Source organism: Elephas maximus, chromosome 13, assembly GCF_024166365.1.
Source record: "Elephas maximus indicus isolate mEleMax1 chromosome 13, mEleMax1 primary haplotype, whole genome shotgun sequence".
Classification (NCBI taxonomy): Eukaryota; Metazoa; Chordata; class Mammalia; order Proboscidea; family Elephantidae; genus Elephas; species Elephas maximus.
In genome coordinates, this window is record NC_064831.1 from 62,802,679 (window position 1) to 62,820,863 (window position 18,185).

Consider the following 18,185-nt stretch of genomic DNA (forward strand, 5'->3'; position numbering starts at 1 on the left):
TCAGAGTAGACAGACCATTTCATATATGAAAATAAAAACAAAACAAAAAAACATTTCTTCTGAATAGGACTTTAAGAAAAGAAAAAAAGATTTTCAATTCCACAACACCTCACAAGAACAGCAGCAAGAGGCCTGCTGTGCCCGAGAATATGAAGGATTCTTAACTCCCACTCTCTTTGCCTGGACACTGTTTGAAAGTTCTTTTGGTGACTTCTAGAATGAATCAAGAACTATAAACTCCAGTATATGCTGTCTTTAAGAAATATACATAAAGCAAGGAATTCAGGTTGACAATAAAAGACCTTAAAATACATGAAAATAACCTGACTGAGACTTGTGCAGGACTCACATAATGCAAAGTAGCTATTGAGAGACAAAGTAGGACTGAGAAATTAAGTAAACTGGGGGGGGGGGGGGGGAAGCTTTGTTCTTGGCTAGGAGGACAGTACAGTAAAAACTGCGAAAGCCAGAACCTGTCTAAGGCGGAAACCTATCAGAGAAGGAAAACTCAAAAATATTTTCCACTAATAGTGAGTGATAGAAAAGTGTTAAGACTGCACCCTTTCAAAGGTGGAAAACTTGCAAGACCTGGAAAAACAAGGATGTCCTGTTGAGTTCCGGCTCTCACAGGTTTCATTGTATTATAAAGAGGTCAGTTTTCCCTTCAATCAATGTATTATTAATATAATTGCAGTGAAAGTTCAAGTAGGATTTTACTTTATCAAAATGATTTTACATTAACTTGAAAAACTGAACGTGGAAGAATAGCCAGGGAGATTATATAAAAGAACAATAAAGCAATCCTTGTCAAGTACTGAAAATTTCTTGAAAGCTACGAGAATAGGCAAAGCAATAGAGTTAGAATGGAAAGTCTGAAAAAATAAACTCGTGACTATGGAAAATTGATATATGGTAAAGAAAGTATTTAAGATCAGTGAGAGATTAATTGGTTACTCTTTTAACAAGAAATCTGAGTGCTTATAATAAGATGCTTCTGTACACTAGGGCTAGAGCAATAAAATATTCCTCATGGAATTTACATTCTAGTGAAAAAGACAAACAGTGATTACAGAGCTAATGTGATAAATGGAGTCCTCACGTGGTACCAACTGCTAACAGAAAGGTTGGAAGTTGGCATCTACCCAGAGACACCTCAGAAGAACAGCCTGGCAATCTACTTCTGAAAAATTAGCCATTGAAAACCCAGTGGAGCACAATTCTACCCTGACACGTGGGCTTGCCATGAGTCAGGGTTGACTCGACAGCAGCTGCCTTTTGGTTTCAGTGAGATAAAAGTGCTGTGAAGGAGTACAGAAAACAGTACTAGGAGGTTGTAATACAAGGGAACCGTACCTAATTTGGGGGTGAGAAGCTATCAGAGAAGGCTTATTTGAGGAAGCGAAGTTTAAGCCGAGAGCTAAAGGTAGCAAAAAAGTGTTCCATATTTTAAAGTGGACCAAATTTTTTAAAGATTTACAAACTCTTTGATGGTGGGAAAAACCAAACTCAGGATATTTGGTGATAATGTAAATCAGTATCTTGTGGGATGGTATGGGGTATTTTGGTGGTAAATATCAAAAAGCTTTTTCTAATCACAGTTCTAAGAGTATACTCTGAGGAGATATTCCCAGATATGTGAACAGGTATATGCACAAGGATATTTTAATCTAGAATAGTTTAAATATGGACCATCTGAGTGCTGCTTAGTGTAAGGTTGTTATGTACCTACATTAAAATACTATGTAACCAAAAAAAAAAAAAAATAGACCTATGTTCATTGACAAAGATGTCTGTTATGTGTTGTTCAGTGAAAAAAATAGGTTATAAAAGTAGAGTATGCTGTTATTTATATAAAATTATATGCATATATCTGTGTAGCTGTGTATGCATAGAATGCTGTCTAGAATGTCTCCCCAAGTTTTAGGAGTTGTTAGTTTCGTGTAGTCAAATTTTGCATGACAGAAGCTTGTTCCTTCTCGTGAGCATGAATATTTTTATCAAAACAAGCTGTTGAATTCTTGTTTATTATTAGTTTCTTGTGCTTTCAGATAAAACTTGGCATCTTATGTTTTCGCAGATTCATAATTAGTAGGAAAGCATTTGATTTTCTGCTCTAGATACACTTTGAATAGCTCAGTGATTTAGGGATAACTTTACAGTCATGCATCACATAACATCAGTTCAGGCAATGTCTGACCATATATACGTCCATGGTCCCATAAGGTTATAATTAAAAAAAAAAAAAAAAGTTATAATAGAGTTCAGAAATCCCAATCGAAGAATGGGATGTAGTGTCCATAACCAGATGTGGCGAATGCAACAACTTACCACACGTAACACATCTGTCTTATGTTTCGTGTATACAAAGTGATTGTGCTGCCAGGCATATAATGGATAAGTACGTACATAACCTATAACACATATGTCTCGATAGTCATAATAAATGCCTATGTTAATGGTTTATCTACGTACTGTACTTTCTTTCATTATTTTAATGTGAACTTTCCCTACTTAACAAAAAGATTATCATACAACAGTGTATGCGTAGACTCCTAGGTAGCAGCATCCAATCTCGTGTACCGTGCATCTCTTAAGTGTCATAGCATTATCTCTGTTTCATTTTTTTTTTTTTTTTTAAATATCACCATGAAGTGCGTCTTTGCTCCGAAATGCAGCAGAAGTGGTGCTAGTGATAGCACCAGCAAGAGGCAGAGAAGAAGTATCAGTTCGGAAGTGAAACAAAAGATGTCCCATATAGCTTCGTCAAGTATCTAATGTGGTGCTTGCACACTGTCCAAATCACATAACGTCCTATTTCAGAGAACATATTGTGGGTGTTAAGTGTTGCATGACTGTATTTGAGTTCCCCTCTTAAAATGTGATGACATTTTGGTTGCTCATTTGATTACATTGAAATATACTGTAGTCAAAGTAGGTATAAAAATATACTAGCCTTAGGAGAGTGCTTTGTTCTCATTTGAATAATTTTCTAGAGATACAGTAAGTGCTTGGACACAAAGCCTGAACAAGAGCATCTTTAAAATATCTTTGAGTATTGATTATTTTTGAACTTGAGAACCTCTTGTTTATATATAAAAAACATTATAGTTATCGAAACCTAGGGTTTACAAGCTAAAAAGTAGTTGACCAGACTCTGCATTAACTTTTTTGCTGGTTATTTTGACTCTCAGATTGAAAATGTTTATATCTATTAATTTTTCCTTTTATAATTTTAAGATATTTCAAGAGGCCAGGGACCATGTCTGATCTGGATTAATGGGAAGCATTGTGCTTGGTATTTACCACTATCTGCTGTCAAGAAATTGGTAGTTTAATTAGACTGCTGTAGCTACTACTTAGTATATCTAAGATACTTTAATATCTTAGATCTTGAACTAATTTTATATATTTAGATAAATCTTTTATGTAAAGCTGGCATATAGATAATTTATGTAATATAAAAACATTTTATTCCTTCCCCCACCGTTTACCAGTAATTAAAAATTATTTCAAAAGAATATTTAAAAAGCAAGTCTGTTATATAGAATGAGATGTAATAATCTCATTTTTTAAGTGACGTGTGAAGGTATGCTTTTTAGTGATTTGTTACTAAGAAAGCATTCTCAACTGTATTTTGACTGGTTTAAATAAAATTATTAATGAAATTAATTCACTTCTATAAAATATAGCCTAGCCTTTTAAAATACCATTATTCTTCATAATCTACCACTAGAGATAGCACAGTTTTCATCTGTGAGTTTTAATTGTAGTACTGTTATAATATTAATAGCTTAATTTGCCAGGACTCGTATTTAAAAACAAAATCAAAACAGCAAAAAAAAAAAAAAAATCTAATTTCGTATATAAACACTTCTGTTTGCTACAATTTGATAGCTGTACAACTCCTTTGAGCAGAAAAGTTACAGTCTTGTTTTTTTTTTTAATTCAGATACTTGCTGTTCCCTATAGAAAATCAGGTTTTGGGAGAGCTCTAACAGTGTGCTATTGCTGGGCTCTCATCCTTTCTGTTTAAATAATGCAGGTACTTTGATGGAAACCTGGAGAAGCTCTTTGCTGAGTGTCATGTAATTAATCCAAGTAAAAAGTCTCGAACACGCCAGATGAATACAAGGTCATCAGCACAAGATATGCCTTGTCAGATCTGCTACTTGAACTACCCTAACTCGGTGAGTATCTGGTAGTTTAAGGCTAGCACTGGCTCTATTTCAGAGGGTGAATCAACTTTCATTATTTAAAACAAAGAAAAATTTGGGAGGCCTGGGGTTTTAGCAAAGCAGTGACCTATGAGGGTATCGAAGATAAGGGAAGAGAAAGACTAAAAGCTTGGGTCCTGTTCTCATTGTTTGTTTTTTAAAGCAGGAACTTGCCCAGTCTGTCATTACATAACTAGATCTTTCCCAAGTTTGTTTTACCACCATGGGAAGAATTGTGTAATACTTAGGCACTGAGTAGAATTGTCTTTCATCCAAATTAAAATAGATTTAAAACTTAAGGGTGTTTTGGTTGTTTTTTTTTTTTTTTGGTAAATACCCAAAACACTTACAAAGGTAGTACTATTTCACGAAGGAGCTCTCAGGATTCTTCATAAGAAAAGATTTTCACTTACATAGATCCATTGTATTGAAGATTCTTAAATACAGGATATGGGGAGAGAGTTGGAGCAGGAAATAGGACCATTTGGTGTTTTTCTTCAGTAAATGAGATGTAGTAATGAGATGGATTGACACAGTGGCTGCAACAATGGGCTCAAACAGCAAAGATTGGGAGGATGGTGTAGGACTGGGCAGTGTTTCGTTCTGTCATACATAGGGTTGAACAACACCCAACAACAGCAGCAAAAGCATCTTTCAAAGTGTGTTAAATTAAGATGATTTACTTTGGAGCATCTAATAGAGAAACTTTAGACGCAACTAAGTGTAATTTCCCTGTGAAGGCCTTTTTTATTATTAAACATAGGAAAATTATATTTGTGGCATAAACGTGTTCACAAAAGCAGAACCCACTGCCATTGATTCGATTCTGACTCAGAGCGACCCGTAGGGTTTCCAAGGCTTTGAAATCTCTGTGGAAGCAGACCTCCACATCTTTGTCCCTCGGAGCCACTTATGGTTTTGAACCGCCAACCTTTTGGTTAGCAGTCAGTCGCTTTAACCACTGCACAACCAGGGCTCCTTATAAAAGTGTTTGGTTACTTGCAATTCACCCTTTAAGATGTTTCAGGATACCTAAGAAATAATGTATTTCTGTGATTATTGTAACTATCATGTTTATATTCTCTGCTTTAATAGTTCAGCAGATTTTTCTAATAATTATTATATACCAGGTCTTTGGCAGCAGTATATTTATGTATTTAAATATTGAAGGTTTTTCATTGTTTATCTTTGAGTTTTATATGTTTATCTCTAAAGAGACCCATTTGAAGAAAGGGAGCTAATTTGTTCACATACATAAATATGTAGAAAAGAGGTAAGGAATTTTTTTTTTTTTTTTAAAGAATTAAGTACTGTTACAGAAATAGAAAAAAATCAGCGAGTTAAATTAATTTAGCAGATGAAGCGCTGAACTAAATTTCCAAATGCCCAAGTTCTGATTGTAGCTCTTAATGCTAAATATTTGGCTTTGGGTAGATAAATTTTTAAATCTCTTTGGATCTCAGTTTCTTTCAGCTTTCAAATGAATGAATTGAATAAGATATTCTTTCAAATCTCTTCCAGCCTAAGAATCCAGCACTGGATTTTGGTTTTAATGTGATAAGTGCTGTGAAGGAGTACAGAGCACTATGAGGCCATAATACAAGGGAACTTACCCCCATTTGATGGTGAAGAGCTGTCAGAGAAGGCTGGTTTGAGGACATAAACCCTAAATCCTCCTGCTCCTCCTTGATTTGAGTCTCAGTTGTAATTTGACTGCTGCAGCTGGCTGCTTACAAATACCCTGTAACTTTCTGAGTGCCCTTGGTATTGTCTAGCTGTCTCAACAAGCTAGACTTGAAATCATGACAGAAGATTTGGAATATGAATTTTACCTTGCATTTGTTAACTGGTGATGGAGAATCTATTATTCATTCATTCAAGACGCCGGGTACTACTCTAGATGTTAGGAACACAATAGAGAATACAACATAACCCTTGCCTTCAAATAATTTACAGATAGCTGGGCAAATAAGTAAAAGACATATTCAGAAAAGAATGGCAAGATGTGATACTGTGGGAGCATGTTGGCGGGACATCTAATCCAGTTTTGGATTAAGGAGGACTTGCCACAGAAATTGACATTTTAATTAATCTCTTAAGTAGAGTAGTTAGGTGAACCAGGAAAATGTAGCAACCCAGAAACCAAAGGAAGAATAACATACTTTAAAAAATGGGGAGCGATGATGAGCACTGTTAAAAAACTTCAGAAAACAGAAATGAGAAGTGAATTTGGAATTAAGTTTACTGGTGACCTTGGAAAGTTAAGTAATGTGATGGGATGGGAAATTGAAGTGCTTGGGCTGAAGAGTGGTTGACGTGGAGATGGTAAAGGAAGTAGAGGCAATAAATACAAAGAAACTACTTTTTCAAAGGAAATTTGGCTATATAGGTGATATAGGACAAGGTAGTGTAAATTAAGCAATTATGAAAAACTGTACTGAGCATTATCAAAAATGTAATCATGATGAAACTAGGACTTTTGTCATCGTTTTAGACTAATACAGGAGGGTGATTTTAACCTTTTCAGTTTCAGAAGTAAATGTCGCCTGAAATCCTTCATGAAACTTGTCTTTGTTAATTGGATGGGTAGTTTTTTCATTTATATTGTGTGACTCTTATGTATCAACTTTCACTACTCTCTTCAGACATTTACACTGCCTTTTATTTAATGTGTATCTTCAGTATCTTTATTTTTCTAGAAAGCAGTTTTAGATTTATACAGTGCCACATGAGAACAGTTTTTTAAAATAAATGCTTTTGGTAGGTTAGTTATAACACTTTTGGAGTTAACTATCCTGGGTAGACTGTCCATTAAAAATTTCCTGAGATTTGGAGCTCTTTATAAATGTATAGGTTTTTTTCCCCCCTCACTTGTGTTGCTAGGAGCCCTGGTGATGACAGTGGTTAAAATGATCGACTGCTAACCAAAAGGCCAGTGGTTGAAAACCACCAGCAGGCTCCACGGGAGAAAGATCTGGCAGTCTGCTTCCATAGAGATTTACAGCCTTGGAAAGAAACCCTTTTGGGTCTCTTTGAATCAGAATCAACTTGATGGCAGTGGGTTTGGTTTATAGTTCTTAAAGCTGATAAAAATAATGTTTTGAATCAAAGTAGCTTTAGATCCAGCTGTACTAACCCATCACTCAAATAGGCAGTGTTGCTTGATCTATAATATCTTGTGTATTACTTTGTGGTGGCACAGTGGTTAAGTGCTCAGCTGCTAAGGTTGGCAGTTCGAACCAACCAGCAGCTCAGCGGGAAAAAGATGTGGCAGTCTGCTTCCATAAAGATTTACAGCCTTGGAGACCCTAAAGGGCAGTTCTGCTCTGTCCTGTAGGGTCCCTGTGAGTCGGAATCAACTTTAATGGCAGTGGGTAAGGATAAAATTATTTGGCTTAATCTGGGAGATACCAAAAAAACCAAACCCAGGCCATTGAGTCGATTCCGACTCATAACGACCCTATAGGACAGAGTAGAACTGCCCCACAGAGTTTCCAGGGAGCGCCTGGCGGATTTGAACTGCCGACTCTTTGGTTAGCAGCTATAGCACTTATCCACTACGCCACCAGGGTTTCCAATCTGGGAGATAGGTGACTTAAAATAACAAGAGGTCAACTATGTGGTCCAGTGGTTTTCAGATTTTTCTTCCAAAATCATTTTTAACTAAATCCAAAATATAAAATAGATAAAGGCATAACAGCAGAATTGAAGATTATGAAGATGGTTTCACCCCACTCTCTGTGGGATTTTGGTGGTCCTGGGAACACAGTTTGGAGACATCTAGTTCCAACACATATCTTCTTCGCCCAATTCCCATTTTACAAATGAATAAACTGATGTCCAGATTGCTGTAAACAAAATGGCTTCAACTTTAGGGATTATATGGCAACCTGTGATAGAGGAAAGATAATTCTTCATGTTCTCTCTGCTATTTGACATCACTGTGTATGTGAGGTGGGGGAGATAAAGGAATATAAGAGTATGTGTTCTTTTACTTTTCTTCAAATCATTAATTTTTGTTGTAGATAATGTTTTATATATTTTTAATATCTTCTTGGTTGGATTTATTTCTGATATAAATAGGGCTAAGTTCCCCCCCCCCCCCCCCCCCCAATTTGCCAAGGCAGTTTTTATTTTGTTCACTGCCATGCCACTAGCTCTCAATATAATACCTGGCACATAATAGGTACCTAAATTTTTTACTAACTTTTATTGAGCTTCAAGTGAACATTTACAAATCAAGTCAAACTGTCACATATAAGTTTATATACACCTTACTCCATACTCCCACTTGCTCTCCCCCTAATGAGTCAGCCCTTCCAGTCTCTCCTTTCGTGACAATTTTGCCAGCTTCCAACTCTCTCTATCCTCCCACCCCCCTCGGGATAAGTTTTATGAATAGATAATCTGATCCCCAGAGTCAGAGAAAGGCCGAGGGAGCCAGATAGGTGAGCAGAAGGTAGAAAGGGAACACACATGCCAGAAGATGAGGGAAAAGGAAATCAGACAGACAGGAAGATACCCAAACTTACTCATGATAATGACACAACTGTTGACTGTAATGAAATATACTTCACTAGACCACAGGTTAGTTTTTGTTTTATCCTTACACATGTGTGCATAACTTATTTTGTTTCATCTTGTTATTTCTTCAGTTAGAAAACAATGATGAAAAGAAGCCTTGAAAGAATAAAAACCTTTCTTTTTATGTAATAGTGTAATGGACCTTGAACCAGAAGCCACAGAGGTCAGGGTTTTACTTATAGCGATCACTTTTGGTAACCATTGTGATCTTCAACAAATTAGTCTCAGTCTTAAGGATTCTTATTTGAAAAAAACAATAAGGCACATGAGGATGTATTTGTTTTTAACTTTGGAATGAGTAATACTCTGCCATGTTTGTACTTTCTTGTTAGTCTAGAAAATTAAATGAATGAATAATTAATAAGGATCAGCACAAAGCTGGTTCCTATGAGGCACAGGTTAAAGATGCCCCAAATGTCCAATTTTTCCAACCTGCTGTACCACTCCATCATCTCTAACATCAACTACTCCCTCTTCCCTCGGCACTCTGCATCCTGTCTTTGGGTTCCCTCATTCACTGCAACATCTCATAGAAGTCACAAACCATGAAAGGGAAATGGCTCACACGGTTGTAGAGGCTGACAAGTCCCAAATTTGTGGGTCAGGTGCACACTTCTCCCTGGCCCTTGGTCTCTGCCGAAAGGCTCTGAGCTTTCTCACTCCGTGGGCTGGAAAACCTACTGTACTGTCTCCTGTGGGTCTCTACTGTGGGTTTCCTCTTTGGTGGTGGTGGGGTTTCTTCTGTGCTTTGGAATTGGCTCTCTTTTAAGGCGGAACTGACCAATCCCTCGAGTGGGCCACAATTATCTTACTTGCACAACCCTGCCCAGTCACCTGGCTGAGGGTCACAAGACCATGGCTAGAAAGGCCATACAAAAAGTAATTAATCTTACCATGAAAATCAAATAAATACAGTCTCTCTGATCTGGTAATAAGTTAATGCCAGAACTGTTTCATTGATAGGGAATAATGAGGATGGATTCTTTTGTTTTTCAGATTGACTTTATATTTACTTTTACTTGTTCTATGAGTTAGAATCATTGTTAATCTGAATAGCACAGCATTTTTAAACTTGATACTTATTTTACTTGTCATGCTATCCATAAAACTAGCCTCAAAACTTGGATGTATTTCTGTATAGTTGAGATGCTGTAGATAGAATTTTGTTTCCTAACTACTTACATCTAATAGCATGAGTACCATCAAAAATTTCATAAATGTATTTCAAATAATAGCTAATTAGGAAACATAATGAAATAAAATTGAAATTAAAAAATACAGTTTATAAGAGCCACAAAAATAATAAAGTAACTAAGAATAAACTTGTCAAGAAATGTGAAAGATCTATATGAAGAACACTTTAAATACTAAGGGAAATAAAGGGATGACTTAACTATTTTGGTAGGTAGAAGAATGAATAGTCAGGAAAATACTGAAAAAGAACAATACATGGAAGCTGGACCTACCAGATAGATGAACGGGTAGATCAGTGGAACAGAATAGAGTCAAATATGCATGAAAGATTACTGTATCATATAGGAGGCATTTTAAATCAGGTAGATTACTCAGTAAATAGCATAAGAACAACTGGGTAGCCATCTGGAATGGAAAGTTAGATTCCTATGTAACACCTTATATCAAAGTTAATTTCGGATGGAATATATATATGTAAAATATAAACACCTAAGAAAAATCATAATTAGAAAAACATAAGTGGAAGGAAATATGGCATAGCTTAAAATTCAATCAGAAGCCATAAATTACAGCACTAAAGATAGATAACTGCTGTTGAGTTGACTCTAATGGTTACTCTAATGGAACAAAACATTGCCTGATCTTATGTTATCCTCAGAATCACTAGTATGTTCAAGTCCAAAGCAAGAGAATCGGACATAAAAAGAGAATCATAAATAAAGTTTTCATAGGCTAATTTTTGGAGTAGATTGCCAGACCTTTCTTCCTAGTCTGACTTAGTCCGGAAGCTCCACTGAACTTGTTTGCCATGGGTTACCTTGCTAGTATTTGAAATGGTGGTGGCATCACTTAGAGCAGTATGCAAGAATTGACAAGTTGACGTAAGGGTGGTGGAATTATGTAAAAAGCCCTCCTAAATAATTTTTTTAAATGCACTGAAAAATAAGCGAAATGTGAAAAAAAAGTACACAAAAAGAAATATGTGGGTCTTAAGTCTTTTTTCTGGAAACTCTGGTGGCGTAGTGGTTACGTGTTGTAGCTGCTAACCAAAAAGTTGGCAGCTCGAATCCACCAGGTGCTCCTTGGAAACTCTGTGGGGCGGTTCTACTCTGTTCTATAGGGTCGCTATGAGTGGGAATTGACTCGATGGCAATGGGTTTTGGGTAAGTCTTTTTTCCACTGTTTAACTCATAATAAAAGAAATTCAAATCCAAGCTACTGGAGTGTCACTTTTCACCTGTTAGATTGGCAAAGATCGAGGAGTTGGACAGTAATGCTGTGTCACCACGGGTGTGAGAAATTGATCACACTTGCACAGTGTAAATTGCTGGTAATCTCTGTCAAATTGTGTATGTATACCTGCTATTATTTCACTTCCAAAAAGTTGTCCTAAGACCCTGGTGGCATAGTGGTTAAGTGCTACGGCTGCTAACCAAAGGATCAGCAGTTCGAATCCACCAGGCGCTCCTTGGAAACTCTATGGGGGCAGTTCTACTCTGTCCTATAGGGTCGCTGTGATTCGGAATCGACTTGACGGCACTGGGTTTGGTTTTGGTTTATATTCGTATGGTCACAAAGATGTATATAGTAAATGCAGTAGTGTAGTAGGAAAAACAAGAGGTAGTCTAAATGATTAGAGGAACCCCCAAATCTGTTGCCTGGAGACAACATTAAAACCTTGAACTGAAACTATTCCTTCAAGTCATCTTTAAGTTAAACTACAGTTTAGCTCAATAATGTTTGCCTTGACCATTGCGCCCTTTTAAAGAACTACCCATAGGAGGTCGAATGACAGTAGTAACTCTAAAGCACAAATGAGAGCTTTAATGGGCAGAGAGTCTAAGTTAACGGCGGTAAAACAGTATGGGCAGAGATAGTGAGAATGGTGACACAATGTGAAGTACGTAACCAGTGTCAATCAGCTGTACGTTGAAAAATTGTTGAAAGGGTGTGTGTTTTTTATGAATATTTTTACATACACAAAAAAATGGACTGTTTAAATAAATTGTGGTACCTTCATACAAACTTTTAAAAGAGGTAGACCCATATGTATAAGTTTGGAACCACATCAGAATCTATTAAATAAAAAAAAGCAAGATGCAGAACAGAGGATGTGATGCTCCTATTGTGTGTGTGTGCATGTGTGTACTTGAAAGATACAAGTATGCTTATGTATTTTGTGTGTACATTAGAACATCTTTGGAAGGATATGTAAGAAATTGAGAAATAAGTATTGCTTCTGGGTAGAGGACAGGGTTGAGAATGAGGAACACTTGTTTTTCAGTATAAACACATACTGTTAAAATTGGTTTTAACCATGTGTATGTATTGCTTATTTAATTAAGTAAAAATAATTCAGTGGTAAATGTTGTGAAATGTATTAAACTATGATGACCATTATTTAAGTTTTTAAAAATATATAATTCTCCAGACTCTACTATCATTTAAATAGTTGCTTTCGATCCCATTGTAGAATATAGTATCATTTAGCCAATCTTCAAGTTAATAGTATTTCAATTCCTGTAAGTAGTCTATGGTTAGAACAGCATTTTACTGCTATTCTCAGCTATTCTGAATAAATCTTAGGTTTACTGTCAAGATTTTATTTTTTTAGACAGTTCCCATATTTTCGTGACATTTTTATAACAGCTTTATTGAGATATAATTTACATACCATACAAGTCTTCCATTTAATGTGGTTTTTAATAAATTCACAGAGTTGTGCAGCCATCTCCACAGTTAATTTTAGAACATTTTCATGACCCCCAAAAGAAATTCCATGGTCATTAACAGTCAGTCCTCATCTCCCCCAGCCCCCAGTCCTCAGCAGCCACTAATCTACTTTCTGTCTCTATAGATTTGCCTTTTCTGAACCTTTCATGTAAATGGAATCATACCATATATGGTCTTTTGTGATTGATTTCTTTCACTTCACATAGTGTTTTAAGGTTTATCCATGTTGTAGTATGTATCAGTACTTGATTTTCTTTTTATTGCTGAATAAAATTTGAGTGTTTGGATATCTCACATTTTATCCATTTACCAGTCGATGTACATTTGGGTTGTTATACTTTTTTGCTATTAGGGATAATGCTGTTATGAGCATCCATGTACAACTTTTGTTTGAACACCTGTTTTAAATTCTCATGGGTATATACCTAGGAGTAAAATTTGCTGGGTTATAATGGTAACGCTATACTTAATCTTTTGAGGAAATCCCAGATTGTTTCCAACATGGCTGCATCATTTTACGTTTCCATTAGTGGTGTATAAAGGTTCAGATTTCTCCACATTGTCACCAACACTTATTATCTATGTTTTTGGTTTTACCTCCCGAGTGGGTGTGATAATCCCTGGGTGGCACAAATTGTTTGCACTTAACTACTAACCCAAAGGTTGACAGTTCAAACCTACCCAAGGCACAATGGAAGAAAGGCCTGGCAGCCTGCTTTTTTAAAGATTAAAGAGAACCCTGTAGAGCAGTTCTACTCTGTAACATTTGGGGTTGTCCTGAGTTGGAATCAGCTCAACAGCAGTGGGTTTGTTTTGGGTTCTTGTTTGGGGGCGGGGGGGAGGGGAGGATTTAGTGAGTGTGAAGTGGTATCTCACTGTAGTTTTGCTTTACATTTCCATGATGACTAATGGTATTGAGCATTGTTTTCATGTGCTTATTGGTGCATGACATACATTTAACACAAACTTACTATTCCTTTAGGAATTTTAAATATTACAAATATCTACCGTAGATGCATTTCTCATTAATTGGCTGTTTTGTGTTCAGTATATTTGCATATGTCTGAATTTTACCACCTAGAAGTTCATTTTAGAAGCCCATCTGTTCTTGTCAAATTGGACATTTTAGCTACTTTGAGAAATGTGGACCTAACACAGACTTTTTTTTTTATTGGGTTGGTGTGTTTAGTGAATTTTTGGGTAATGTCACTGCTAAAAGTCCATATTTTACTTTTGTTGCAGTATTTCACTGGCCTTGAATGTGGACATAAGTTCTGTATGCAGTGCTGGAGTGAATATTTAACTACCAAAATTATGGAGGAAGGCATGGGACAGGTAAAGAGGCCAATTTATTTTTCAGTTTTTGGTGGATTTTCTACAGTGTTTAGAAATTGTGCAAATATGAACTGGTCAAGCTTTCTGGATTATGAATGGCGTGGAAACTTTTTTCTAAATACAACTAAAAGATAACAGGCTTTTTTCTATTTACAATGTGACATTCCAATTATGGATTCAACCTAGGTAATGTTTTCTCGTTCTGTTGTGCATAGGGTCATTAAGAGTCGGAAACGACTCGACGGCATCTAACAGCAACAGCAGCAATGTTTTCTCAGTAGGCATCAACGTTTGTGTGTATCAGGCCAAACTTGTTGAGCAGTTTTGTCTCAGGTATCTTGTTTTTGGTATTGAAAAACCAATTATTCAGGTCAGTGGTTCTAGTTCTAGTTACTTTATGGTGACAAACATATGCACACATTTATTTTCTCTAAATAGAAAGGGAAAGGAGTAAGATCCTACAAATGTTAAAAAAAAAAAAAAATCCTCAGAACCTAGCAAAGTGCCTGGCAATGATAGGCATTCAGTAAATATTTGTTGAATGAAGACATAGTTTGAATTTTAATCAATCTTTTTCAGACTATTTCGTGTCCTGCTCATGGTTGTGATATCTTAGTGGATGACAACACAGTTATGTAAGTATTTTTGATAGATTCTGCATGTTGAATGTTGGTTAGTTAGTTAAGCCAAATTAACTTTATGTCAGCATTTCAAAGGAGGTGAAACTTTTTTTACAAAATATTTTATTGTGTTTTCGGTGAATGTTTACACAGCAAATTAGGTTCCCATTTAAAAATTTTTATACAAATTGTCCATGACATTGGTTACGTTTTTCATGATGTGTCAGGATTCTTATTATTTCTATTCTGTTTGTTCTATTTCCATGTATCTAACTTTCCTGCCCCTCCTTACCTTTTCATCTTTGTTTTAGGGTAAATGTTGACTGTTTTTTCTCAAGTAGTTGATTACTTAAGGAAAAGGAGGTTACACTCTTAAGTCTGTAAAGACTGTCTAATCTATATTCTTTTGTAGTGCAAAAGCCCATTTGTAATTTGGTTAAATGCCCAGTCATTTTCCTGATAAATACACAGTAGCTAGCTTTTGGTAAATCATAGAATTGAATAATGGAATATGTCAGTATATCAGCTGAGGGTCTTCTGGGAAGCACATGCCATGATTGAGTCTGACGTGAAAGAAATTTATTGTGGAATAGCATTGGTGCAGAATAAAGGCAAGGAGAAGGAGCCGGAGTAGGTAGACCATGTGTCAGATCTCACAACTGTTAAAAGAGTGGGTAAGAGCAATCAGTAGGAAGAGACTTAGACTATGGTGCAGCTCTGAGAGAGTCTCTTGACAGCCCAGTGGGGAGCACCAGTGTGCAGATTGGCGTGTAGAGGAGTTAAGCAGAAATGATAAGGTCCCGGTACTCTTGCCATGCTCATTCAGTGGCTGGGAGTTGCACAGGGAGAGCATGGCCTGGTCTTGAACACTGCTGCATATCCCAAAGGCATTGTGGATGGAGACTGTCAGCTAATTGCTCTCCTTGTGGAAGGTTCTCTTAAGGAAGAAAAATTTGGAGAGAGAAGCATAATTACTTCCTGAGCCTGAGGTAAAATCCCAGATTGCTTAATTCCCTGGTCAGTGCCATTTTAATTGACCTCCATCCTGGTAGATAAACAGATTGAGGGCCTGAATCCACAAATAAGTTATATAATCAGTCCTGGGTAATTGTGTATGCAGAAAGGTATACTTGTGTTTAAGTACTAGGATTTGAAGGTAATAAAAGTAAAAGCAGTCATGGGCTGTAATGAGCAAATTTCTTAACCTAATAAAGCCATAAATTGGCTTGACCAGCATAGTTTATGAAGCTGACTGATTCTGCTTTCCTAACCTCCACCTGCTTTGGTTTCTTTGAAATACATCTCCATTGTTGTCAGCTCTGTGTTAATCCTAGTTTTATCTTTCAGTAAATCATATTTTCATTATTGTTTTAAACTAAGAAATATAAGCCCTGTAGTTATCTTGAAGTACTACCTTCCTCCTAGGTTTTTTTTTTTTTTTTTTATCTTGTCTCTGATGCTTTCTGGTTCCTCGTGGACTTCTGTTCCTATGTTCTTTTACATATTCAACAAACATTTACTGGTATCCTACTTACTAGCACATATGCACAGTGGAACAAAAATAAAGGTATAATGCCTTCCCTCAAGAGGCTCACATTAAGTATTTGGCTGTAGCTGGAGCACAGAATAGGGGGTTGTTAGAGATGAGGGTGGAAAGAGTTTGACAGTTTATAATGTGTTTTGTCTTGGAAGGTTGTTAAGTCTGTGATAATAAGATTTGAATTTTAGAAATACACCCACTCCTCACTTACCAACATTGTTAGGTTACAAAGACCAGTTGTTATGTGAAAGTGGGGGATTACTACATCATTACGTAACTGCCAAACCACTGAGAATCATGGCCCAGCCAAGTTGACATATAACCTTAACTATCACAGCCACTGTTACTCTTGCTCCACACTTTGGTTTTTATTACTGCCAGGATATGTTGATAATGGGCAAAATAGTCCAATAGTAGATTTTTTACTGTTGTAATTGCGAAATGTTGCATAATGAGATAGGCGATAAGTGAGGGGTAGGTGTACAACTTTGGTGATACAGTGGAGGATGCTTTAGAGTGGGCAATAAGACAAGTTAGAAGGCTGTTGGAGAAGTCTAAATTAAAGACGATGGTGTGGCAGTTGGGATTCCAGTGAGTAATCTGTAGAATCAGCAGAATTTAGAGACAGAATGGTTTCAGGGTATGAAAAAAAACTCTAGTATGAGTCTGCAGTTTTTAATTTGATCCATTTGGTGGGAAGTAGTATCCTTCAGGTTTGGAATCTAATGGATAAATAACAATTGAAGTGTAATGGGTGAGGAAGCCATCACACTTGGCATGAGTATAGAATGAAAAAAGAAGACTGAGGTCTTAGAGACTAACACTTAAGGGGAAAATAGAGGAAGATGAAGAGTCACTGAAAGACATCTTAGTGATGCTTTAAGAATTAGAAGAACCAGAAGAGAGTAATGTTACAGGAACCGAGGGAGTAGAGAATGTCAGCAAAGGTCATCGGTGGTGTCATTTCCTGCAGAGATATCGAGTAGAATAGCATAGAAAAGAGACCGGTGGATTTCCCTATTATAAAAGCAGTTTTGCTAGAATGGTCACAGCAGAAGTCAGATTGTGGTGAGTTCAAGCATGAATGGAAAATGGAGTCAGTTTGAACAAAGGAAGGGAAAGTGTAGTTGTTTGAGGGAGAGAGAAATTCTAGATTATACTCCAGTGGATTGCATATTGATTTATTTATAGAACACCTTTGGCTAATTCTGTTCATTTGTTAAAAAAAAAATACATTGACTTGAATGCATGAATATGCCAGTGCTAATTAGGCTTAACAACTTTTACAATTTACTGAGGTGTTGTTAAGAAGTGTTAGAAGTTCTCCTGACAGTGTACACACTATGGTTCAAACTGTGCACAGTGAAGGGCCTAAATTTCTTGAGAAATACTTCAGGAGCTCTGTTGGATGATTCCCAGAGGAACTTGTTTTCATATTTGTCTTACATAATGGGTTTGTGGGTAAGATTTTAGATGGGAAATGGGTCAACAAAATATTTCTAACACATAAAACAATTGTGGATAATTGCCTTCCTACCAAAATGCTCTTGCACATCAGTAGGAAGAGGAAATTACCATAAACATAAGCTATCACTCCTTGTTAAGTAAATGCAAGGCAAAATTAGATATTCCCCCTTTAAACCTTTTTTTTTTTTAAATAACCATTTTAGATTGATAAAGATCAAGAAATTTGTTAATGCCTAATGTAGTTAAGGATAGAGTGTAACAGTGTATAAGCTATTGCAGTTATTTTTGTAATCCAGCTGGGCAGTTGCTAAAAATTTATTGCACTTTGAACTTTCACCCAGTAGTTTCAGCCTCTGCCTGTGTCATTCCACTGTCTTCTCACCTCCGTTGTTTCTCTTGCCTTGTCTTTTCTCAGATTCCACTTGCTAGCCACCTAAAACTTGGTTTCTTGAAAGTACTGTGCTTTTATTGCATTTGATTTGTATCTTAGTCTTCTAG

General features: G+C 36.4%; 1 protein-coding gene across 1 annotated transcript in view; it reads left to right on the top strand.

The window, feature by feature from the left end:
• The window catches only part of ARIH1 (ariadne RBR E3 ubiquitin protein ligase 1), a 129,850-nt gene that overhangs the window by 76,818 nt on the left and 34,847 nt on the right, over positions 1-18,185 (top strand). The window contains exons 3-5 of the mRNA XM_049852676.1: positions 4,043-4,187; positions 13,968-14,060; positions 14,640-14,695. Of these exons, the coding sequence (XP_049708633.1) occupies positions 4,043-4,187; positions 13,968-14,060; positions 14,640-14,695 (294 nt within the window). The remainder of the gene's footprint in view (positions 1-4,042; positions 4,188-13,967; positions 14,061-14,639; positions 14,696-18,185) is intronic.